Source organism: Schistocerca nitens, chromosome 10, assembly GCF_023898315.1.
Source record: "Schistocerca nitens isolate TAMUIC-IGC-003100 chromosome 10, iqSchNite1.1, whole genome shotgun sequence".
NCBI lineage: Eukaryota > Metazoa > Arthropoda > Insecta > Orthoptera > Acrididae > Schistocerca > Schistocerca nitens.
Genome location: NC_064623.1, coordinates 58,044,165 through 58,063,130, shown reverse-complemented (window position 1 = coordinate 58,063,130; position 18,966 = coordinate 58,044,165). Strand labels below are relative to the sequence as shown.

Here is an 18,966-nt window from a genome sequence, read left to right as displayed (position 1 = left end):
AGCCGCATCGTAATTCTACAGAGCACAGGCACTGCATTTTCGTATTCGTGATTATGGCTACTCCGCTAATTTAGTGGTTCGAGACTATTACTATTAGTAGTATTATAGTTAACTCTTGACTTGAAGCACTTGGTCGCAGATATTGGTTTTTGTATTTTATTTTAGGTGCTGCTGTACTTATGCAACTATTCGTGATTTTAAAATTTTGAATATTGTAGTTGCTTGTTTTTGAGTTAATTTTTTTTCTTTATGTTATTGACTTTCCACATTAATTTTCATCCTTTTTCGTTATCTGATTGTTTTGTTACAGAGATAATAAGTTTTTATTTATGGAAATACTATTTAATTCGCAAAGTACCTTAGCACTCTCCAATCAGCTATGGAAATACTATTTAATTCGCAAAGTACCTTAGCACTCTCCAATCAGCTACCCATCACTTCACTTTGACTGAGTACTAACTGCAAGAAAGTCTTATATACGGTGGCCCGTGCAAAGCTCACGTCACCCGTAAAAACTGTAGATTAAGGTGTTCAAACATACAGACAGACAGGTACGACGGTCTTAGACAAAACTTTGTATTGTGATATCTGTTCTCCCATGATCCTATTCTGATGAAATGAAAGCCTTTACCGTGCCCCACGCTATGCTGAAGTACCTGTGAAAATGTGTGAAAGTTCGTCAAGCAGATAAGTGTGTTCAGACAGACAAGACTGATCTAGTAAATTTTGAATCACGATATCTTTTAGTTCCATGATCCGCTTTTGGTGAACTAAAGTCTGTGTGGTGCCCCAAGCTATGCTCAAGGTACCTGCAAAACCCCGAGAAAATTCGTCAAGTAGTTTTGGAGAAGTGTGTTCAAACAAATAAGCAGGCAGACATGACATTTTTACAGTTTATTACTAGTATAGACTGATGAACCAAAACACTATGACCATCTGCATAACAGCTTGTTTGTCCGTCTTTGGAACGAAATACATGACTGATTCCGCGTATCAGGGATCCGACCGCTTGTTGATAGATTTGTGGAGGTACGTGTCATTATATGTCTCCGCACAGGTCATGTAATTCGCTTAAATATCGCGGGGCTGATTTGCGTACGCGGTGATGGTGCCAGGTAGCGACCCAGAAGGGTTTTATAAGATTTACATCAGGCGCATTTGCTCGCCGAGACATCAACTTCAGTTCACCATATGCTCCTCAAACCACTGTAGCAAGGTTCTGGCTCCTAGACATAGATAATTATACTGCTGAAAGATGACATCGCCATCGGGAAGACATCAAAGCATGAAGGGATGCTGGTGGTTCGCAGCTGTTAGCGTGTCTTCGATTACTACTACAGGTGTCGTGCATGTGCAGGAGAATGTCTGCCATACGAGATGCGACAATAAAATAATGAGACTGATTTTCCAGAATGAGATTTTCACTCTGCAGCGGAGTGTGCGCTGATATGAAATTTCCTGACAGATTAAGTGTGCCAGACCGAGACTCGAACTCGGGACCTTTGCCTTTCGCGGGCAAGTGCTCTACCAACTGAGCTACCCAAGCACGACTCACGACCCCCCCTCCCCCCCCTCCCCCCCCTCACAGCTTCAATTCTGCCAGTACCTCGTCTCCTACCTTGCAAACTTTACAGAAGCTCTCCTGCGAACCTTGCAGAACTAGCACTCCTGAAAGAAAGGATATTGCGGAGACAGAATGAGATTTTCACTCTGCAGCGGAGCGTGCGCTGATATGAAATTTCCTGACAGATTAAAACTGTGTGCCAGACCGAGACTCGGGACCTTTGCCGTTCGCGGGCAAGTGCTCTACGAACTGAGCTACCCAAGCACGACTCACCCCCTCCCCCCCCCCCCCTCACAGCTTCAATTCTGCCAGTACCTCGTCTCCTACCTCGCAAACTTTACAGAAGCTCTCCTGCGAACCTTGCAGAACTAGCACTCCTGAAAGAAAGGATATTGCGGAGACAGAATGAGATTTTCACTCTGCAGCGGAGCGTGCGCTGATATGAAATTGCCTGACAGATTTAAACTGTGTGCCAGACCACCGAGACTCGAACTCGGGACCTTTGCCTTTCGCGGGCAAGTACTCTACCAACTGAGCTACCCAAGCACGACTCACGACCCCCCCCCCCCCCACACACACCCCTCACAGCTTCAATTCTGCCAGTACCTCGTCTCCTACCTTCCAAACTTTACAGAAGCTCTCCTGCGAACCTTGCAGAACTAGCACTCCTGAAAGAAAGGATATTGCGGAGACAGAATGAGATTTTCACTCTGCAGCGGAGTGTGCACTGATATAAAACTTCCTGGTACTTGCCCGCGAAAGGCAAAGGTCCCGAGTTCGAGTCTCGGTCTGGCACACAGTTTTAATCTGTCAGGAAGTATTGAGACTGATTTTCTTTGCAAGATGTGGCAACCCTGCAGGCTTGCGTAGGCATAATATCTTTGACCTTGGTCTATAAGTTGCTTCTAGTCCAAGCAGCACATCGATGCAACTGCTCAGTCGTGAGTTGTGCTGTAATAAGTTAACACGTGTTTGTGTCTCTCGTCACAGAAATGGAACTGCATAATATTGGGCAACGGTATGCCTTTTTTGGCGTCAAATTGGTTGAAAACGCGACGACAACTTACGGTAAGCTTCAGAAGGCTTTTGGAGAGGAGGTCATGTCAAGAGCTCCAGTTTTTCGTTGGCATAAAGTGTTTAGTGAAGGCAGAACGAATGTTGAGGATGAAGACCGCAGTGGACGACCATCAACCTCACGGACGGATGTCAACTTGGCCAGGGTGCGTGAACTCGTACGATCTGAACGAAGATTATCCGTGAAAATGATTGCAGAAGAACTGAACATCAATCTCGAAACGGTTCGTTTAATAATAACTGAAGATCTTGGTATGAGAAAGATTTGTGCAAAAATGTCAGTACAGCAATTTTTAATCTCAAAACAAATTTCAGTACTACCACAGCCACCTTATTCACCAGATATCGCTCTGTGCGACTTTTTTTATATTTCCAAGAGTCAAAACGGTGGTCAAGGGACACCATTTTCAAACAATACAGGATGTCCAAAAATCTGTGGAGACGGTCTTGGAGGATATTACGGAAGATGAGTTCCAGAAATGTTACCATCTATGACAGAAGCGCTGGAAAAAGTGTGCGCAATCAGAAGGGAACTACTTTGAAGGAGACAACACTAAGACTAAAACGGTAAGCAACATTTTTTTTTTTTTCATATCAGTCTCACTACTTTATTGCCGCACCTAGTAGCATAATACTGCTCCCACCTGCACGTTTTGAGCCGCCTTTTACCTAGATGACGGCGTTTGTGAAGACGACCACTGACCTATTGTAGCAAAAATATGATTCACCCGAAGAGTCGACACGTTTACATTGATCGACGGTCGAATTCCGAGGGTTCCGCGCCCACTGCAGTCACATTTGACGATGTCGGGTCGACGTGTGAACACGTAGAGATGGTCTGCTGCAGATCTCTATGTTCAATAATGCATGGTGAACAGTGTGCTCGGAAACACTTGTTCGTGAAGCAGCACTGTGCTCTTTCGGCAGAGATGCCACAGATGACCATGTATCCTATTTTACCGAACAGACAAGATTCCGAACCCCACGTTTTTTAAGAGTCGCGGTTAGGGAAATTTTCACTGTCCTACCTGTTCCCGTAGATGCTGACGACAACAACATGTGAACATTCGACCATCTTTGCCGTTTACAAGACGTTCCTTCAAAGGCTCTGAATAATCTGGCCTTTGTCAAAGTCGCTCATCTCAATGGAGTTCCACATTTGCGGCCCGTGATCAGCTGTGCGTGTCTGTTCCACTTACACACTTTTGTTACGGCGTCACGTGACCATAACGCTAGCGGGCAGTCTCGCAGTGGTCAGTGGTCAGAATTTTTTGGCTTATCAGTGTAGATTCAACACGACGTTAGGACAGCCGGAAAAGCTACAAACCCCCCGAAGACGTCCCCTGTAACAGAGCACGAAACAGCCGGCCACGGTGGCCGAGCGGTTCTAGGCGCTTCAGTCAGGAACCGCGCGACTGCTACGGTCGCAGGTTCGAATCCTGCCTCGGGCATGGATGTGTGTGATGTCCTTAGGTTAGTTAGGTTTAATTAGTTCTAATTTCTAGGGGACTGATGACCATAGTGCTCAGAGCCATTTGAACCATTTGAAGAGCACGAAACATTGGGTTTCAAAAGGAATTTCCTCCAGCCACGGGCTAACAGCCTCGATAATTTTAATAAGTCTTACCTGGGCTGGTTAACTCACCTCAGAGTGAAATGCAGGGTTGATCAGTTTTCGGTGAAATTTCCAAGGGCGACCGCCAAGGGTGAGTAAACCATCTCCGCAGAAGATCCGGAGGACGCGTCTGACGAAGTATGTGCGGTCTACCATCTTTGATGTTAGCAAGACGTGCTGCACATCATCTGGGTGCAGCACGATCACCACCAACTTTGGCCCCATGTAGAACCTGTCGTCAGCACAACAAGGGTACCAACTTTTACGGGAGACAGCTGTACACATACAGTTAACTAAAATCAGTGTAGCACAACAGTTCACATACCCGACGATACACCAGTGAGGAACTTTACACGACTGAACAAGGAATGTGCAATTCCCTAGGAAGTCATTAAGATATGCTGTCTCCGTGTCCTGCAAACAAAGCCTCGAAAACCTGCGCAAAATTTTAGCGGTGGCCTGCGTCTGTTACTGGAGGTCTGTCTAAACAGGTTTTAGACACACTGACGGAAAAAAAATTACAACACAAAAAATAATTAATGTAGAGTAGTGAAATTTCTGGAATGCATTTGTCTAGGAAACACACTTTCAGTGATCAACATTGCGAGATCACAGGTTGATGTAACCACGAGATAAGCCATAGCAAATAGGAAATCCTGGTACATTAATAATCGGTGTAACCGCCGGAATGTTGAATGCAAGCACACAAACGGGCATCCAATGTGTTGTACAGGTAGTGGATGTTAGTTAGTGGGATAGAGTTCCATGGTTGTTGCTCTTGGTCCAGATCCGGTGATCGAACATGTCGACACTCTATCGACAACAGCACACGTTTGACTCGCTTGATGCAGCCCGCCACGAATTCCTCTCCTGTGCCAACCTCTTCACCTCACAGTAGCACTTACAACGTACATCCTCAATTATTTCCCGAATGTACTCCAATCTCTGTCTTCCTCTACAGTTTTTGCACACTGCAGCCCCCTCTAGTACCAGGGAAGTCATTCCTTCATGTCTTAACAGACGTCCTATCATCCTATGACTTCTCCTTATCAGTGTTTTCCACATGTTCCTTACCTCTCCAATACTGCGCAGAACCTCCTCAAAAAAATGGTTCAAATGGCTCTGAGCACTACGGGACTTAACTTCTAAGGTCATCAGTTCCCCAGAACTTAGAACTACTTAAACCTAACTAAACTAAGGACATCACACACATCCATGCCAGAGGCAGGATTCGAACCTGCGACCGTAGCGGTCGCACGGTTCCAGACTGTAGCGCCTAGAACCGCTCGGCCACCCCGGCCGGCTCCGAACCTCCTCATTCCTTATCTTATCGGTCCACCTAATTTTCAACATTCGTCTGTAGCACCACGTCTCAAATCCACCGACTCTTTTCTGTTCCGGTTTCCGCACACTCTATGTTTCACGGCCATATAATGCCGTGCTAAAACCGTACATTCTCAGAAATTCCTTCCTCAAATTTTCACCTATGTTTAATGATAGTAGACATCTATTCGCCAGGAATGCCCTTTTTGCTATTGCTAGTCTGCTTTTGATGTCGTCCTTGATCCGTCCGTAATTGGTTATTTTGCTGCCTAGGTCGAAGAATTCCTTACCCTCATCTGCTTCGTGGCCATCAATCCTGATGTTAAGTTTCTCGCTGTTCTCATTTCTGCTAATTCTCGTTACTTTCGTCTTTCTTCGATTTACTCTCAATCCGTATTCTGTACTCATTATATTGTTCATAGCATTCAGCAGATCATGCAATTCTTCTTAACTTCCACTCAGGATATCAATGAAATCAGCGAATCGTATCATTGATATCCTTTCAAACTGTATTTTATTTCCGTCACTGCTTCTTCGATGCACAGATTGAACAGTATGGGGGAAAGACTACATCCCTGTCTTACATCCTTTTTGATCTGAGCGCTTCGTTCTTGGTCGTCCACTCGTTTCATTCCCTCTTGGCTGTCGTACATATTGTATATGACTCGTCTCTCCCTATAGCTTATTCCAACTTTTCTCATAATTTGGACATCTTCCACCATTTTACATTGTCGAACGCTTTTTCCAGGTCTGCAAATCCTATGAACGTGTCTTAATCTTTCCATTGTCAACCTCAATGTCAGAATTACCTCTCTTGTGCCTTTACCCTTTCTAAAGCCAAACTGATCGTCATCTAGCACATCCTCAATTTTCTTTTCCATTCTTCTGTATATTATTCTAAAAAAATGGTTCAAATGGCTCTGAGCACTATGGGACTTAACTTCTAAGGTCATCAGTCCCCTAGAACTTAGAACTACTGAAACCTAACTAACCTAAGGACATCACACACATCCATGCCCTAGGCAGGATTCGAACCTGCGGATATTATTCTAGTCAGCTACTTGGATGCATGAGCTGTTAAGCTGATTCTGCGATAATTCTCGCACTTGTCAGCTGTTGCAGTCTTCGCAATTGTGTGGATGATTTTTTCCAACGTGAGTAGTCGTTTTGTTGCCACTCCCCCCCAATGATTTTGGAAATTCTGATAGGGTGTTGTCTAGCCCTTCTACCTTATTTGATTTTAAGTCCTCCACAGCTCTCTTAAATTCTGATTCTAATTCTGGATCCCCTGTCTCTTCTAAATCGATTCATGTTTCTTCTTCCATCACATCACACAAATCTCCCCCCTGATAGAGTCAAGCAGTATATTGCTCCCTCCTACGTATATATCGCGAAGGGACCATGAGGATAAAATCAGAGAGATTAGAGCCCACACAGAAGCATACCGACAATCCTTCTTTCCACGAACAATACGAGACTGGAATAGAAGGGAGAACCGATAGAGGTACTCAGGGTACCCTCCGCCACACACCGTCAGGTGGCTTGCGGAGTATGGATGTAGATGTAGATGTAGATGTACAGACAGACAGGTACGACGGTCTTAGACAAAACTTTGTGATATCTGTTCTCCCATGATCCTATTCTGACGAAATGAAAGCCTTTACCGTGCCCCACGCTATGCTGAAGTACCTCTGAAAATCTTCTCTGTAGGAACCAGTACGGTTTCCCATAGCAGCGATCGAGAGAAGCCCAGCTCGCTGTGTTTGTCCACGAGACCCAGAAAGCAGTAGACAGCGCCGCTCTCTTAGATGTCGTGTTTCTTGACTTCCGGAAGGCGTTCAATACAGCTGCGTACTGCCGCCTGATGAACAAAATACAAGTGTGCGGAATAGCAGACCAACTGATGATGATGATGAGTGATTGGTGTGAACTGTTTCAAGTAGGCAGAATACAGTATTCTAATAATTTTCATATGTGCAAATCAAATGATCCGTCGACATTCTGCTACGATATTTCGGCCCAGATACGTCCGGCCAACTTCAGATGAGCGGACAACTACACTCCTGGAAATTGAAATAAGAACACCGTGAATTCATTGTCCCAGGAAGGGGAAACTTTATTGACACATTCCTGGGGTCAGATACATCACATGATCACACTGACAGAACCACAGGCACATAGACACAGGCAACAGAGCATGCACAATGTCGGCACTAGTACAGTGTATATCCACCTTTCGCAGCAATGCAGGCTGCTATTCTCCCATGGACACGATCGTAGAGATGCTGGATGTAGTCCTGTGGAACGGCTTGCCATGCCATTTCCACCTGGCGCCTCAGTTGGACCAGCGTTCGTGCTGGACGTGCAGACCGCGTGAGACGACGCTTCATCCAGTCCCAAACATGCTCAATGGGGGACAGATCCGGAGATCTTGCTGGCCAGGGTAGTTGACTTACACCTTCTAGAGCACGTTGGGTGGCACGGGATACATGCGGACGTGCATTGTCCTGTTGGAACAGCAAGTTCCCTTGCCGGTCTAGGAATGGTAGAACGATGGGTTCGATGACGGTTTGGATGTACCGTGCACTATTCAGTGTCCCCTCGACGATCACCAGTGGTGTACGGCCAGTGTAGGAGATCGCTCCCCACACCATGATGCCGGGTGTTGGCCCTGTGTGCCTCGGTCGTATGCAGTCCTGATTGTGGCGCTCACCTGCACGGCGCCAAACACGCATACCACCATCATTGGCACCAAGGCAGAAGCGACTCTCATCGCTGAAGACGACACGTCTCCATTCGTCCCTCCATTCACGCCTGTCGCGACACCACTGGAGGCGGGCTGCACGATGTTGGGGCGTGAGCGGAAGACGGCCTAACGGTGTGCGGGACCGTAGCCCAGCTTCATGGAGACGGTTGCGAATGGTCCTCGCCGATACCCCAGGAGCAACAGTGTCCCTAATTTGCTGGGAAGTGGCGGTGCGGTCCCCTACGGCACTGCGTAGGATCCTACGGTCTTGGCGTGCATCCGTGCGTCGCTGCGGTCCGGTCCCAGGTCGACGGGCACGTGCACCTTCCGCCGACCACTGGCGACAACATCGATGTACTGTGGAGACCTCACGCCCCACGTGTTGAGCAATTCGGCGGTACGTCCACCCGGCCTCCCGCATGCCCACTATACGCCCTCGCTCAAAGTCCGTCAACTGCACATACGGTTCACGTCCACGCTGTCGCGGCATGCTACCAGTGTTAAAGACTGCGATGGAGCTCCGTGTGCCACGGCAAACTGGCTGACACTGACGGCGGCGGTGCACAAATGCTGCGCAGCTAGCGCCATTCGACGGCCAACACCGCGGTTCCTGGTGTGTCCGCTGTGCCGTGCGTGTGATCATTGCTTGTACAGCCCTCTCGCAGTGTCCGGAGCAAGTATGGTGGGTCTGACACACCGGTGTCAATGTGTTCTTTTTTCCATTTCCAGGAGTGTATTGAAGACACCCAGGTGCACTCACAGTATTTTTGCCGGATCTCGTGCATGCAAATGGGCTGGCGTCTTTCGGCGCATGCGTCAATTGATGGATATGCACGGGCAGCCGAGTTGTGTGTGCTGCCGTCGGTGCTGAAGTGAAAGGTGATCTAATAATTGGGTATCGAATGACCCCGTCTATTCCGCTGTGTCTGGACAACTTTAATTGTAGTATTTCCACTTTTATCCAGTTGAAAGTCGTTGTCACGACTTACACTGAAGAGACAATGAAATCGTGTAGGGCCCCAGCGACCACGCAAAGGTGCCGCAACACGACTTGGCACGAACTCGACTGATGTCTGAAGCACTGCTGGAGGGAACTGACTATGAATCCTGCAGAGCTGTCCGTCTTCTGAACAGCACGTTGCAAAACATCCTAGATATGTTCAAAAATGTTCATGTCTGGAGAGTTTGGTGGCCTGAGGAAGCGTGTCTGCAGCCATTCTGTAGCAATCCTGGACGTGTGGGGTGTCGCATTGTCCTGCTGGAATTTCCCAAGTCCGTCGGAATGCAAAATGGACATGAATGGATGCAGGTGATGAGACAGGATGCTTACGTGCATGTCATCCGTCAGCGTCGTGCCTAGGCGTATCAGGGGCCCCGTATCACTCCAACTGTACAAGCCCCACACCATTACAGAGCCTCCACCAGTTTGAAGAGTCCCCTGCTGACATGCAGGGTCCACGGATTCATGAGGTTGTCGACGTACCCGTACACGTCAATCCGATCGATACAATATGAATCGAAACTCGTCAGACCAGGCAACATGTTTCCAGTCGTCAACAGTCGAATGTCGTTGTTGACGGGCCCAGGCAAGGACTAAATATTTGTGTCGTGCAGTCATCAAGGGTACACGAGTGGGCCTTCGGCTCTGAAATCCCATATCGATGATGTTTCGTTGAATGGTTCGTACGCTGACACTTCTCGATGGCCCAACATTGAAATCTGCAGCCATGTGTGGAAGGATTGCACTTCTGTCACGTGGAAAGATTCTCTTCAGCCGTCGTTGGTCCCATTCTTGCAGGATCACTTTCAGGTCGCAGCGATGTCGAGATTTGATGTTTTACCTGATTCCTGACATTCGCGGTACACTTGTGAAACGGTCTTACGGTTAAATCCCCACTTCATCGTTACCTCGGGGATGCTGTGTCGCCGGCCGAAGTGGCCGTGCGGTTAAAGGCGCTGCAGCCTGGAACCGCGAGACGGCATGGATGTTTGTGATGTCATTAGGTTAGTTAGGTTTAACTAGTTCTAAGTTCTAGGGGACTAATGACCTCAGCAGTTTCCCATAGTGCTCAGAACCATTTGAACCATTTGATGCTGTGTCTCATCGCTCGTTCGCCGACTAGAACACCCTTTGAAACTCACATAAATGTTGATAACCTGCCATTGTAGCACCAGTAGACGATCTAACAACTGCGCCAGACACTTTTGTCTTATAATGGCGTTGCCGACAGCAGTACCGTGTTCTGTCAGTTTACACATCTCTGTATTTGAATACGAATGCCTATACCAGTTTCTTTGGAGTTTCAGTGTATAAGATTATGGGCAAGCCGTATTTCCACAGATTTTTTAATTACTGGATCCCAAAAACTGGAAACTGGACATAAAATTTTTGTCCTATTGTATTCCACTGAGGATCCCATGGACGTTGTACGTATCGGAAAATCTAAAAGGACCCAATGAACCATATTTGAAGAAAAATTGCTACTCTTCTGAACAATAATCCTCTACCTAAACAAGTTATCTAGAGGCGAAGAGCATACAATGCAGTACCACCAAGACTGTATGGTCTTCCCAATATTCACAAGGGTGGTGTCGCACAAGGATTAATACTGAGTAATACTGGTGCGTCGACCTATTCTACTGCAAAACGTCTGGCCTGTCAGCTCAAGTGGTATGCGGGTAAATGTTGTCGTCATATACGTAATTCTGTGTATTTTGTCAATCGCTTGAAGACAGTTAAGTTTAGCAGCTCGGATTCATTAGTTGGCTTTGATGTGTTTTCACTTTTTACCAAAGTGCCTTTAATGGACTTGTTACAGCTTACTGGTAACTTATTCACTGCTGACATCGCGGTTTAGTTTGAATATGCCCTATCCTTAACCTAATTCTTATTTAATAACGAATTTTTCGAACAAACAGATGGAGTCGCCATGGGGAGCCATTTGTCCCCAATCGTGGCTAATCTTTTTATGGCTGACTTTGAGGAGAAAGCATCTGAATCTGCTGTTTTAAAGCCCACTGTTTTCTGGCATTAGGTAGATGATCTCTTTAATAGCCTCGAGGCAGGCAATAACTGGAGAAATTTCTTTGTCACTTAAACTCATTACATGAGGACATCAAATTTACGATGGAGATATTAAAAAATGGGACTTTACCTTTTCTAGACGTGTTAGTACGGCCTAAGAATGGTGAGTCATTGGGACACTCCGTGCACAGAAAACCCACGCACACAGATCTACACTCCTGGAAATGGAAAAAAGAACACATTGACACCGGTGTGTCAGACCCACCATACTTGCTCCGGACACTGCGAGAGGGCTGTACAAGCAATGATCACACGCACGGCACAGCGGACACACCAGGAACCGCGGTGTTGGCCGTCGAATGGCGCTAGCTGCGCAGCATTTGTGCACCGCCGCCGTCAGTGTCAGCCAGTTTGCCGTGGCACACGGAGCTCCATCGCAGTCTTTAACACTGGTAGCATGCCGCGACAGCGTGGACGTGAACCGTATGTGCAGTTGACGGACTTTGAGCGAGGGCGTATAGTGGGCATGCGGGAGGCCGGGTGGACGTACCGCCGAATTGCTCAACACGTGGGGCGTGAGGTCTCCACAGTACATCGATGTTGTCGCCAGTGGTCGGCGGAAGGTGCACGTGCCCGTCGACCTGGGACCGGACCGCAGCGATGCACGGATGCACGCCAAGACCGTAGGATCCTACGCAGTGCCGTAGGGGACCGCACCGCCACTTCCCAGCAAATTAGAGACACTGTTGCTCCTGGGGTATCGGCGAGGACCATTCGCAACCGTCTCCATGAAGCTGGGCTACGGTCCCGCACACCGTTAGGCCGTCTTCCGCTCACGCCCCCAACATCGTGCAGCCCGCCTCCAGTGGTGTCACGACAGGCGTGAATGGAGGGACGAATGGAGACGTGTCGTCTTCAGCGATGAGAGTCGCTTCTGCCTTGGTGCCAATGATGGTCGTATGCGTGTTTGGCGCCGTGCAGGTGAGCGCCACAATCAGGACTGCATACGACCGAGGCACACACGGCCAACACCCGGCATCATGGTGTGGGGAGCGATCTCCTACACTGGCCGTACACCACTGGTGATCGTCGAGGGGACACTGAATAGTGCACGGTACATCCAAACCGTCATCTAACCCATCGTTCTACCATTCCTAGACCGGCAAGGGAACTTGCTGTTCCAACAGGACAATGCACGTCCGCATGTATCCCGTGCCATCCAACGTGCTCTAGAAGGTGTACGTCAACTACCCTGGCCAGCAAGATCTCCGGATCTGTCCCCCATTGAGCATGTTTGGGACTGGATGAAGCGTCGTATCACGCGGTCTGCACGTCCAGCACGAACGCTGGTCCAACTGAGGCGCCAGGTGGAAATGGCATGGCAAGCCGTTCCACAGGACTACATCCAGCATCTCTACGATCGTCTCCATGGGAGAATAGCAGCCTGCATTGCTGCGAAAGGTGGATATACACTGTACTAGTGCCGACATTGTGCATGCTCTGTTGCCTGTGTCCATGTGCCTGTGGTTCTGTCAGTGTGATCATGTGATGTATCTGACCCCAGGAATGTGTCAATAAAGTTTCCCCTTCCTGGGACAATGAATTCACGGTGTTCTTATTTCAATTTCCAGGAGTGTATATCTCCAGGTGTCTAGGTGCCATCACCCAGGACAAACCGTCGGCGTTTTTAGAACCTCAATACATCGGGCGCACGTAATATCGGACGATGAAAACCTCCAAGCAGAATTAGAACGCTTGGAGAAAATTTTTAAAAGTGAATGGCTACACTTCACGCCAAACAAGGAAGCCCATACAAAAAGAATGGTTCAAATGGCTCTGAGCACTATGGGACTTAACTTCTAAGATCATCAGTCCCACAGAACTTAGAGCTACTTAAACCTAACTACCCTAAGGACATCACACACATCCATGCCCGAGGCAGGATTCGAACCTGCGACCGTAGCAGTCGCGCGGTTCCAGACTGTAGCACCTAGAACCGCTCGGCCACTCCGGCCGGCTACATCTTAATTCTTCATATCTACATATCTGCAGCCCTCTACCGCTGGAGGGCTCCGAATTGTACCGTGTAACAGGGCAATGCGTAGCCTAACTACGTCGGCATGTGAGAAACATGCTGTTGTAATGTGTTTCGAAATCGAAAAGTTCATCGACGAATGGAGCGCCAGACCACATACTAACGCTGCGAAATCTGTAGCAATCCAACGTCTTCACTGTCATCGACCATCCTCCATAGAGACCCGACTCGGTTCCATTCCATTTTCATCGCTTTCCAAAACTTAAAGAACACCTTCGAGGACTTCACCTTGATAGTGATGAGGCGGTGCAAGCTGAGGTGAGGTTCTGACTCCATCAACGAAGTCAAACATTCTACAGTGCCAGTATCAACAAAGTGGTCCCTCGTTCAGAGAAATGTGTTCAGCGCCAGGATGTTACACTGGTAATCCAGTTCGTGACATACTCATTACGCCTTCGCCCCATGATCTTGTTAGTTTGAGTAATGCACCATTGCAGGGATGTTTGCCTAAGCCGCGCGGGATTAGCCGAGCGGTCTCAGGCGCTGCAGTCATGGACTGTGGGGCTGGTCCCGGCGGAGGTTCGAGTCCTCCCTCGGGCATGGGTGTGTGTGTTTGTACTTAGGATAATTTAGGTAAGTAGTGTGTAAGCTTAGGGGCTGATGACCTTAGCAGTTAAGTCCCATAAGATATCACACACATTTGAACATTTGACTATGTCGAGGAGTAAATATTACACACGAAGAACAACGATGCAGAATATTAATAATGTTCGTTTTATTTAAATCGCTTTCAGATTTTTCACATAAAAAGTTCAGAGGCATTACTCTCCTGCATGCCCCCTTAAGTGACAAACACCTTGTAACGGCTGTGTCTGGAAATGTTATTACTTGACATTTAATTATGACAAATTGTACGAAAAACGACGCGTTATTGCTAGACCGCCACTGTGCCGTAGCAATGAAACGTTTACTTTCATAGCATACCATTTATAACAATAAAATCATCAAACACAGGAAGCCTTTAACTACTAACATGTGATCTGCTGTCATTTTATTTAATAAAATCGTAGCTAAAACGATGCGTTTACGAGATATGCTTAATATACACCTGCTCTGAAAGAGCTTACATTCATACCAGGTTCTCTATTATAAAAAAATAAAATAAAAAAACACCCGATATGGAGTTTAACTAGATGCAATATGGCGTCCCCTAAGTTGCGCGTCTAATATAAAATCGATGAAGGATCTCAATGGCCAGGTTCCCTTCATGCGTAATATACCGGATTCTTCATTTTACGCTTCACAATCTAGTGAAACGTGGAATGCTATACTGTGACGTCACCAGCTTCTCGTCCACGGACATTTTCATGTCCTGTGGGAGGACGACTTTAGGCTTATTTGTCAGTATTGTGTGTTTTTCAAATGATATACGGCGCCGATTGCACAGACGGCCCAATAAGACCTTTAACCTGCAGTGTGTGGGTGGTGAAGTACCAGATAGAGGTGGTTCTGCCGTATTTTGGATTTGTTTTGCATATCACGACGTGGTCCCACACATTCACGTTATCGTGAACATCAACCGTAATTGTCCGCAGCTCGTGGTCGTGCGGTAGCGTTCTCGCTTCCCACGCCCGGGTTCCCGGGTTCGATTCCCGGCGGGGTCAGAGATTTTCTCTGCCTCGTGATGACTGGGTGTTGCGTGATGTCCTTAGGTTAGTTAGGTTTAAGTAGTTCTAAGTTCTAGGGGACTGATGACCATAGATGTTAAGTCCCATAGTGCTCAGAGCCAAGCCATCAACCGTAATGAAACTTTCCTGGCAGATTAAAACTGTGTGCCGGACCGAGACTCGAACTCGGGACCTTTGCCTTTCGCAGCGGGCAAGTGCTCCACCATCTGAGCTACCCAAGCATTACTCACGCCCCGTCCTCACAGCTTTACTTCTGCCAGTACCTCGTGTCCTACTTTCCAAACTTTACAGAAGCTCTCCTGCGAACCTTGCGAAGACGTGGCTTAGCCACAGCCTGGGGGATGTTTCCAGAAGGAGATTTTCACTCTGCAGTGCAGTGTGCGCTGATATGAAACTTCCTGGCAGATTAAAACTGTGTGCGGGGCCGAGACTCGAACTCGGGACCTTTGCCTATCGCGGGCAAGTGCTCTACCAACTGAGCTACCCAAGCACGACTCACGCCCCGTCCTCACAGCCTTACTTCTGCCAGTATCTCGTTTCCTACCTGCCAGTTCTGCAAGGTTCGCAGAAGAGCTTCTGTAAAGTTTGGAAGGTAGGAGACGAGATACTGGCAGAAGTAAAGCTGTGGGGACTGGGTGTGAGTCGTGCTTGGGTAACTCAGTTGGTAGAGCACTTGCCCGCGAAAGGCAAAGGTCCCGAGTTCGAGTCTCAGACCGGCACACAGTTTTAATCTGCAACGAAGCAAGTGATGCCCTTTCTTCTACATGTTCCTAATGAGTATGCTTGGACACTTCCGTCTTCCAAGCGGAGAACAGCCAGATTCACAGCGCTATACCATACGTTCCTGATTTAACGAACACTAGGGAGCCCAGTCCCTCTTCAACTGGCCCTCTGAACAACCCACCTTAATCATGTACAGAATGTCTGAGATTATTTGTAACAGCAAGTGAAAAGTAGCAGTTTATTTCTCGAGTGATAATGTAGACTTTATGACTGCCTTTAGACAGTTACTAAATGAAATGGATTCAGAACAGAACCTTGAGGGTTACATCATTCTACGTCACTGCAGTATCACTCAAGTCAGCCTCCTGGTTTTTTGGCGCTAGAGGAAAACCTTCAGTTTTAGTTTATAGGTGTGAAAGTGACCATTCTTCACTTTTTGCCTAAATTCCGTAATGCTACAACGTTGTTCTTGTTGTGGTCTTCAGTCCAGAGACTGGTTTGATGGAGCTCTCCAAGCTACTCTATTCTGTGCTAGCTTCTTCATCTCCCAGCACCTACTGCAACCTACATCCTTCTGAATCTGTTTAGTGTATTCATCTCTTGGTCTCCGTCTGCGATTTTTAACCTCCATAGCCGGCCGGAGTGGCCGTGCGGTTCTAGGCGCTACAGTCTGGAACCGAGCGACCGCTACGGTCGCAGGTTCGAATCCTGCCTCGGGCATGGATGTGTGTGATGTCCTTAGGTTAGTTAGGTTTAATTAGTTCTAAGTTCTAGGCGACTGATGACCTGAGAAGTTAAGTCACATAGTGCTCAGAGCCATTTGAACCATTTTTTAACCTCCATGCTGCCCTCCAGTACTAAATTGGTGATCCCTTGATGCCTCGGAACATTTCCTACGGAACGATCCCTTCTTCTTGTCAAGTGGTGCCACAGACTCCTCTTCTCCCCAATTCTGTTCAATACCTCCTCATCTGTTATGTGATCTACCCATCTAATCTTCATCATTCTTCTGTAGCACCACATTTCGAAAGCTCCTATTCTCTTCTTGTCCAAACTATTGATCGTCCACGTTTCATTTCCAGACATGGCTACATTCCGTACAAATAGTTTCAGAAACGATTTCATGACACTTAAATCTATACTCGATGTTAACAAATTTCTCTCGCTCAGAAATGCTTTTGCTTGCCATTGCCAGTCTACACTTTATATCCTCTCTACTTGGACCATTATCAGTTATTTTGCTCCCCAAGTAGCAAAACTCAGTTACTACTTTAAGCGTCTCATTTCCTAATCTAATTCCCGCAGAATCACCCGATTTAATTCGACTACATTCCATGATTCATGGGGGGGGGGGGGGGGGGGGGGAGGGGGGGGGGTGCTTCAACGTATGCAAAAGTATCACATTGTACACAATTACGCTATTGGTTTCCAGTCATCGGACAACATGAAGTCTTTACTTGTGCTATATTAAGTCTGACCAGGCTCCCACGGGCAGCCATAAACTCACCTAATCAAGTCTCCGTACTCGCGGTGCAAGTCTCGCGCGTTGCGGATCTTGACAGGCACCTCGCGGAATTCCGGAATGTTGCCGAGGATGGGCACCGTGGGTGGCCCTGGAAGGTCCACGCGGAGTCTGGTGAGCCAGAGCCACCACAGAACCCCCAGCACGCCAGCACAGCACCACACCACCAGCTGCACCAAGGGCCACAACCACCACGCCATGGCTCAACAGCTAGCCTGGGCTCCCAGTTCCAACCTGCAGGCAGAAGCACAGCTGGTCACTCATTGGCGTCGTTCCCAATACCGTGCCTAGGGTAGTTCATACAGAATGGTAAATATGAGACGTTCCAATCAGCAGTATTGATGTTTTAAGGCTTTTACATTCGTAAAGAGTGCTGCATGTAAAAAGCAGTTGTGTAAATAAAGCCATATACACTCATGCTCATAAATTAAGGTAATGCTGATACATGGTGAAACAACGCTCTGCTGGGCGGTTTGCGGGTTTAAATCACCTCGGGGTATGACCATGCGGTGCATTTGACCTTTTGACCTGCGGTCGTCGCACGGTGGCGCTGCCATCAGTCCAGATCCGCAGAGGTATGGTGCAGCGAGTAAGTGTTCAGACGTTTTCAGACGTGCTAATGGTGACTGTGTGTTGAAAACGGCTCAAAGAATACATATTGATGACCTTATGAGGGGTGCAATACTACGGCGACGGGAGGCTGGTCAAACATAGCAGGTCGTAGCACGGGCCCACCGTGTGCCACAAAGTGTGATCTCAAGATTATGGCAATGATTCCAGCAGACAGGAAACGTGTGAAGCCGCTACAGTACGGTACGTACACAGTGTACAGCACCACAAGAAGACCGATGTCTCACCATCAGTGCCCACGGATGGCCATGGAGTACTGCAGCTAGCCTTTCTCAGGACCTTACCGCAGCCATTGGAACACTTGTGTCTCCAGAAACACAGTCTATAGACGACTGCACAGACATGGTTTATTCGCCCAGAGACCTGCAAGGTGCATTCCACTGACCCATGGTCACAGGTGTGCCCGTAAAGCCTGGTGTCAAGAACACATTACATGGTGATTGGAACAGTGGTCCGAGGTTACAGTCATGGACGAGTGCAGGTATAGTCTGAACAGTGATTCTCGTCGGGTTTTCAGCTGACGTGAACCCCTTAATGTCCTTGAAAGGCACCTGTATGGAGGTCGTGGTTTGATGATGTGGGGTGGGATTATTATTGGTGCACGTACACCCCTGCATGTCTTTGACAGAGGAACTGTAACAGGTCAGGTGCATCTGGACGTCATTTTACACCACTATGTCCGCCTTTTCAGGGGTGCAATGAGTCCCACCTTCCTCCAAAAGGATGATAACGCACGGCCCCATCGAGCTCCGAAGGGCACTGGTGCAAGAATGGGAGGCTATACCCCAATAGCTGCTCGACCACCTGATCCAGAGTATGCCAACCTGTTGTGCGGCCTGTGTACGTGTGCATGGTGATCATATTCCATATTGATGTCGGGGTACATGCGCAGAAAACAGTGGCGTTTTTTTTTTTAGCACATGTGTTTCGGGGCGGTTTTCTCACCTTATCACCAATTCCGTGGACTTACAGATCTGTGTTGTGTGTGATCCCTATGTGCCTATGCTATTAGCGCCAGTTT

The 18,966-nt window shown here is 47.8% G+C and overlaps 1 protein-coding gene across 1 annotated transcript in view; it reads right to left on the bottom strand.

Moving 5' to 3' along the window:
- LOC126210475 (cytochrome P450 4C1-like) overlaps positions 1 to 18,966 on the bottom strand; it is a 165,320-nt gene that overhangs the window by 87,501 nt on the left and 58,853 nt on the right. Inside the window, exons 2-3 of the mRNA XM_049939710.1 lie at positions 17,301 to 17,549; positions 4,284 to 4,485 (exon numbers count right to left, since the gene is read on the bottom strand). Coding sequence (XP_049795667.1) covers positions 4,284 to 4,485; positions 17,301 to 17,515 — 417 coding nt within the window. The 5' untranslated portion in view covers positions 17,516 to 17,549. The remainder of the gene's footprint in view (positions 1 to 4,283; positions 4,486 to 17,300; positions 17,550 to 18,966) is intronic.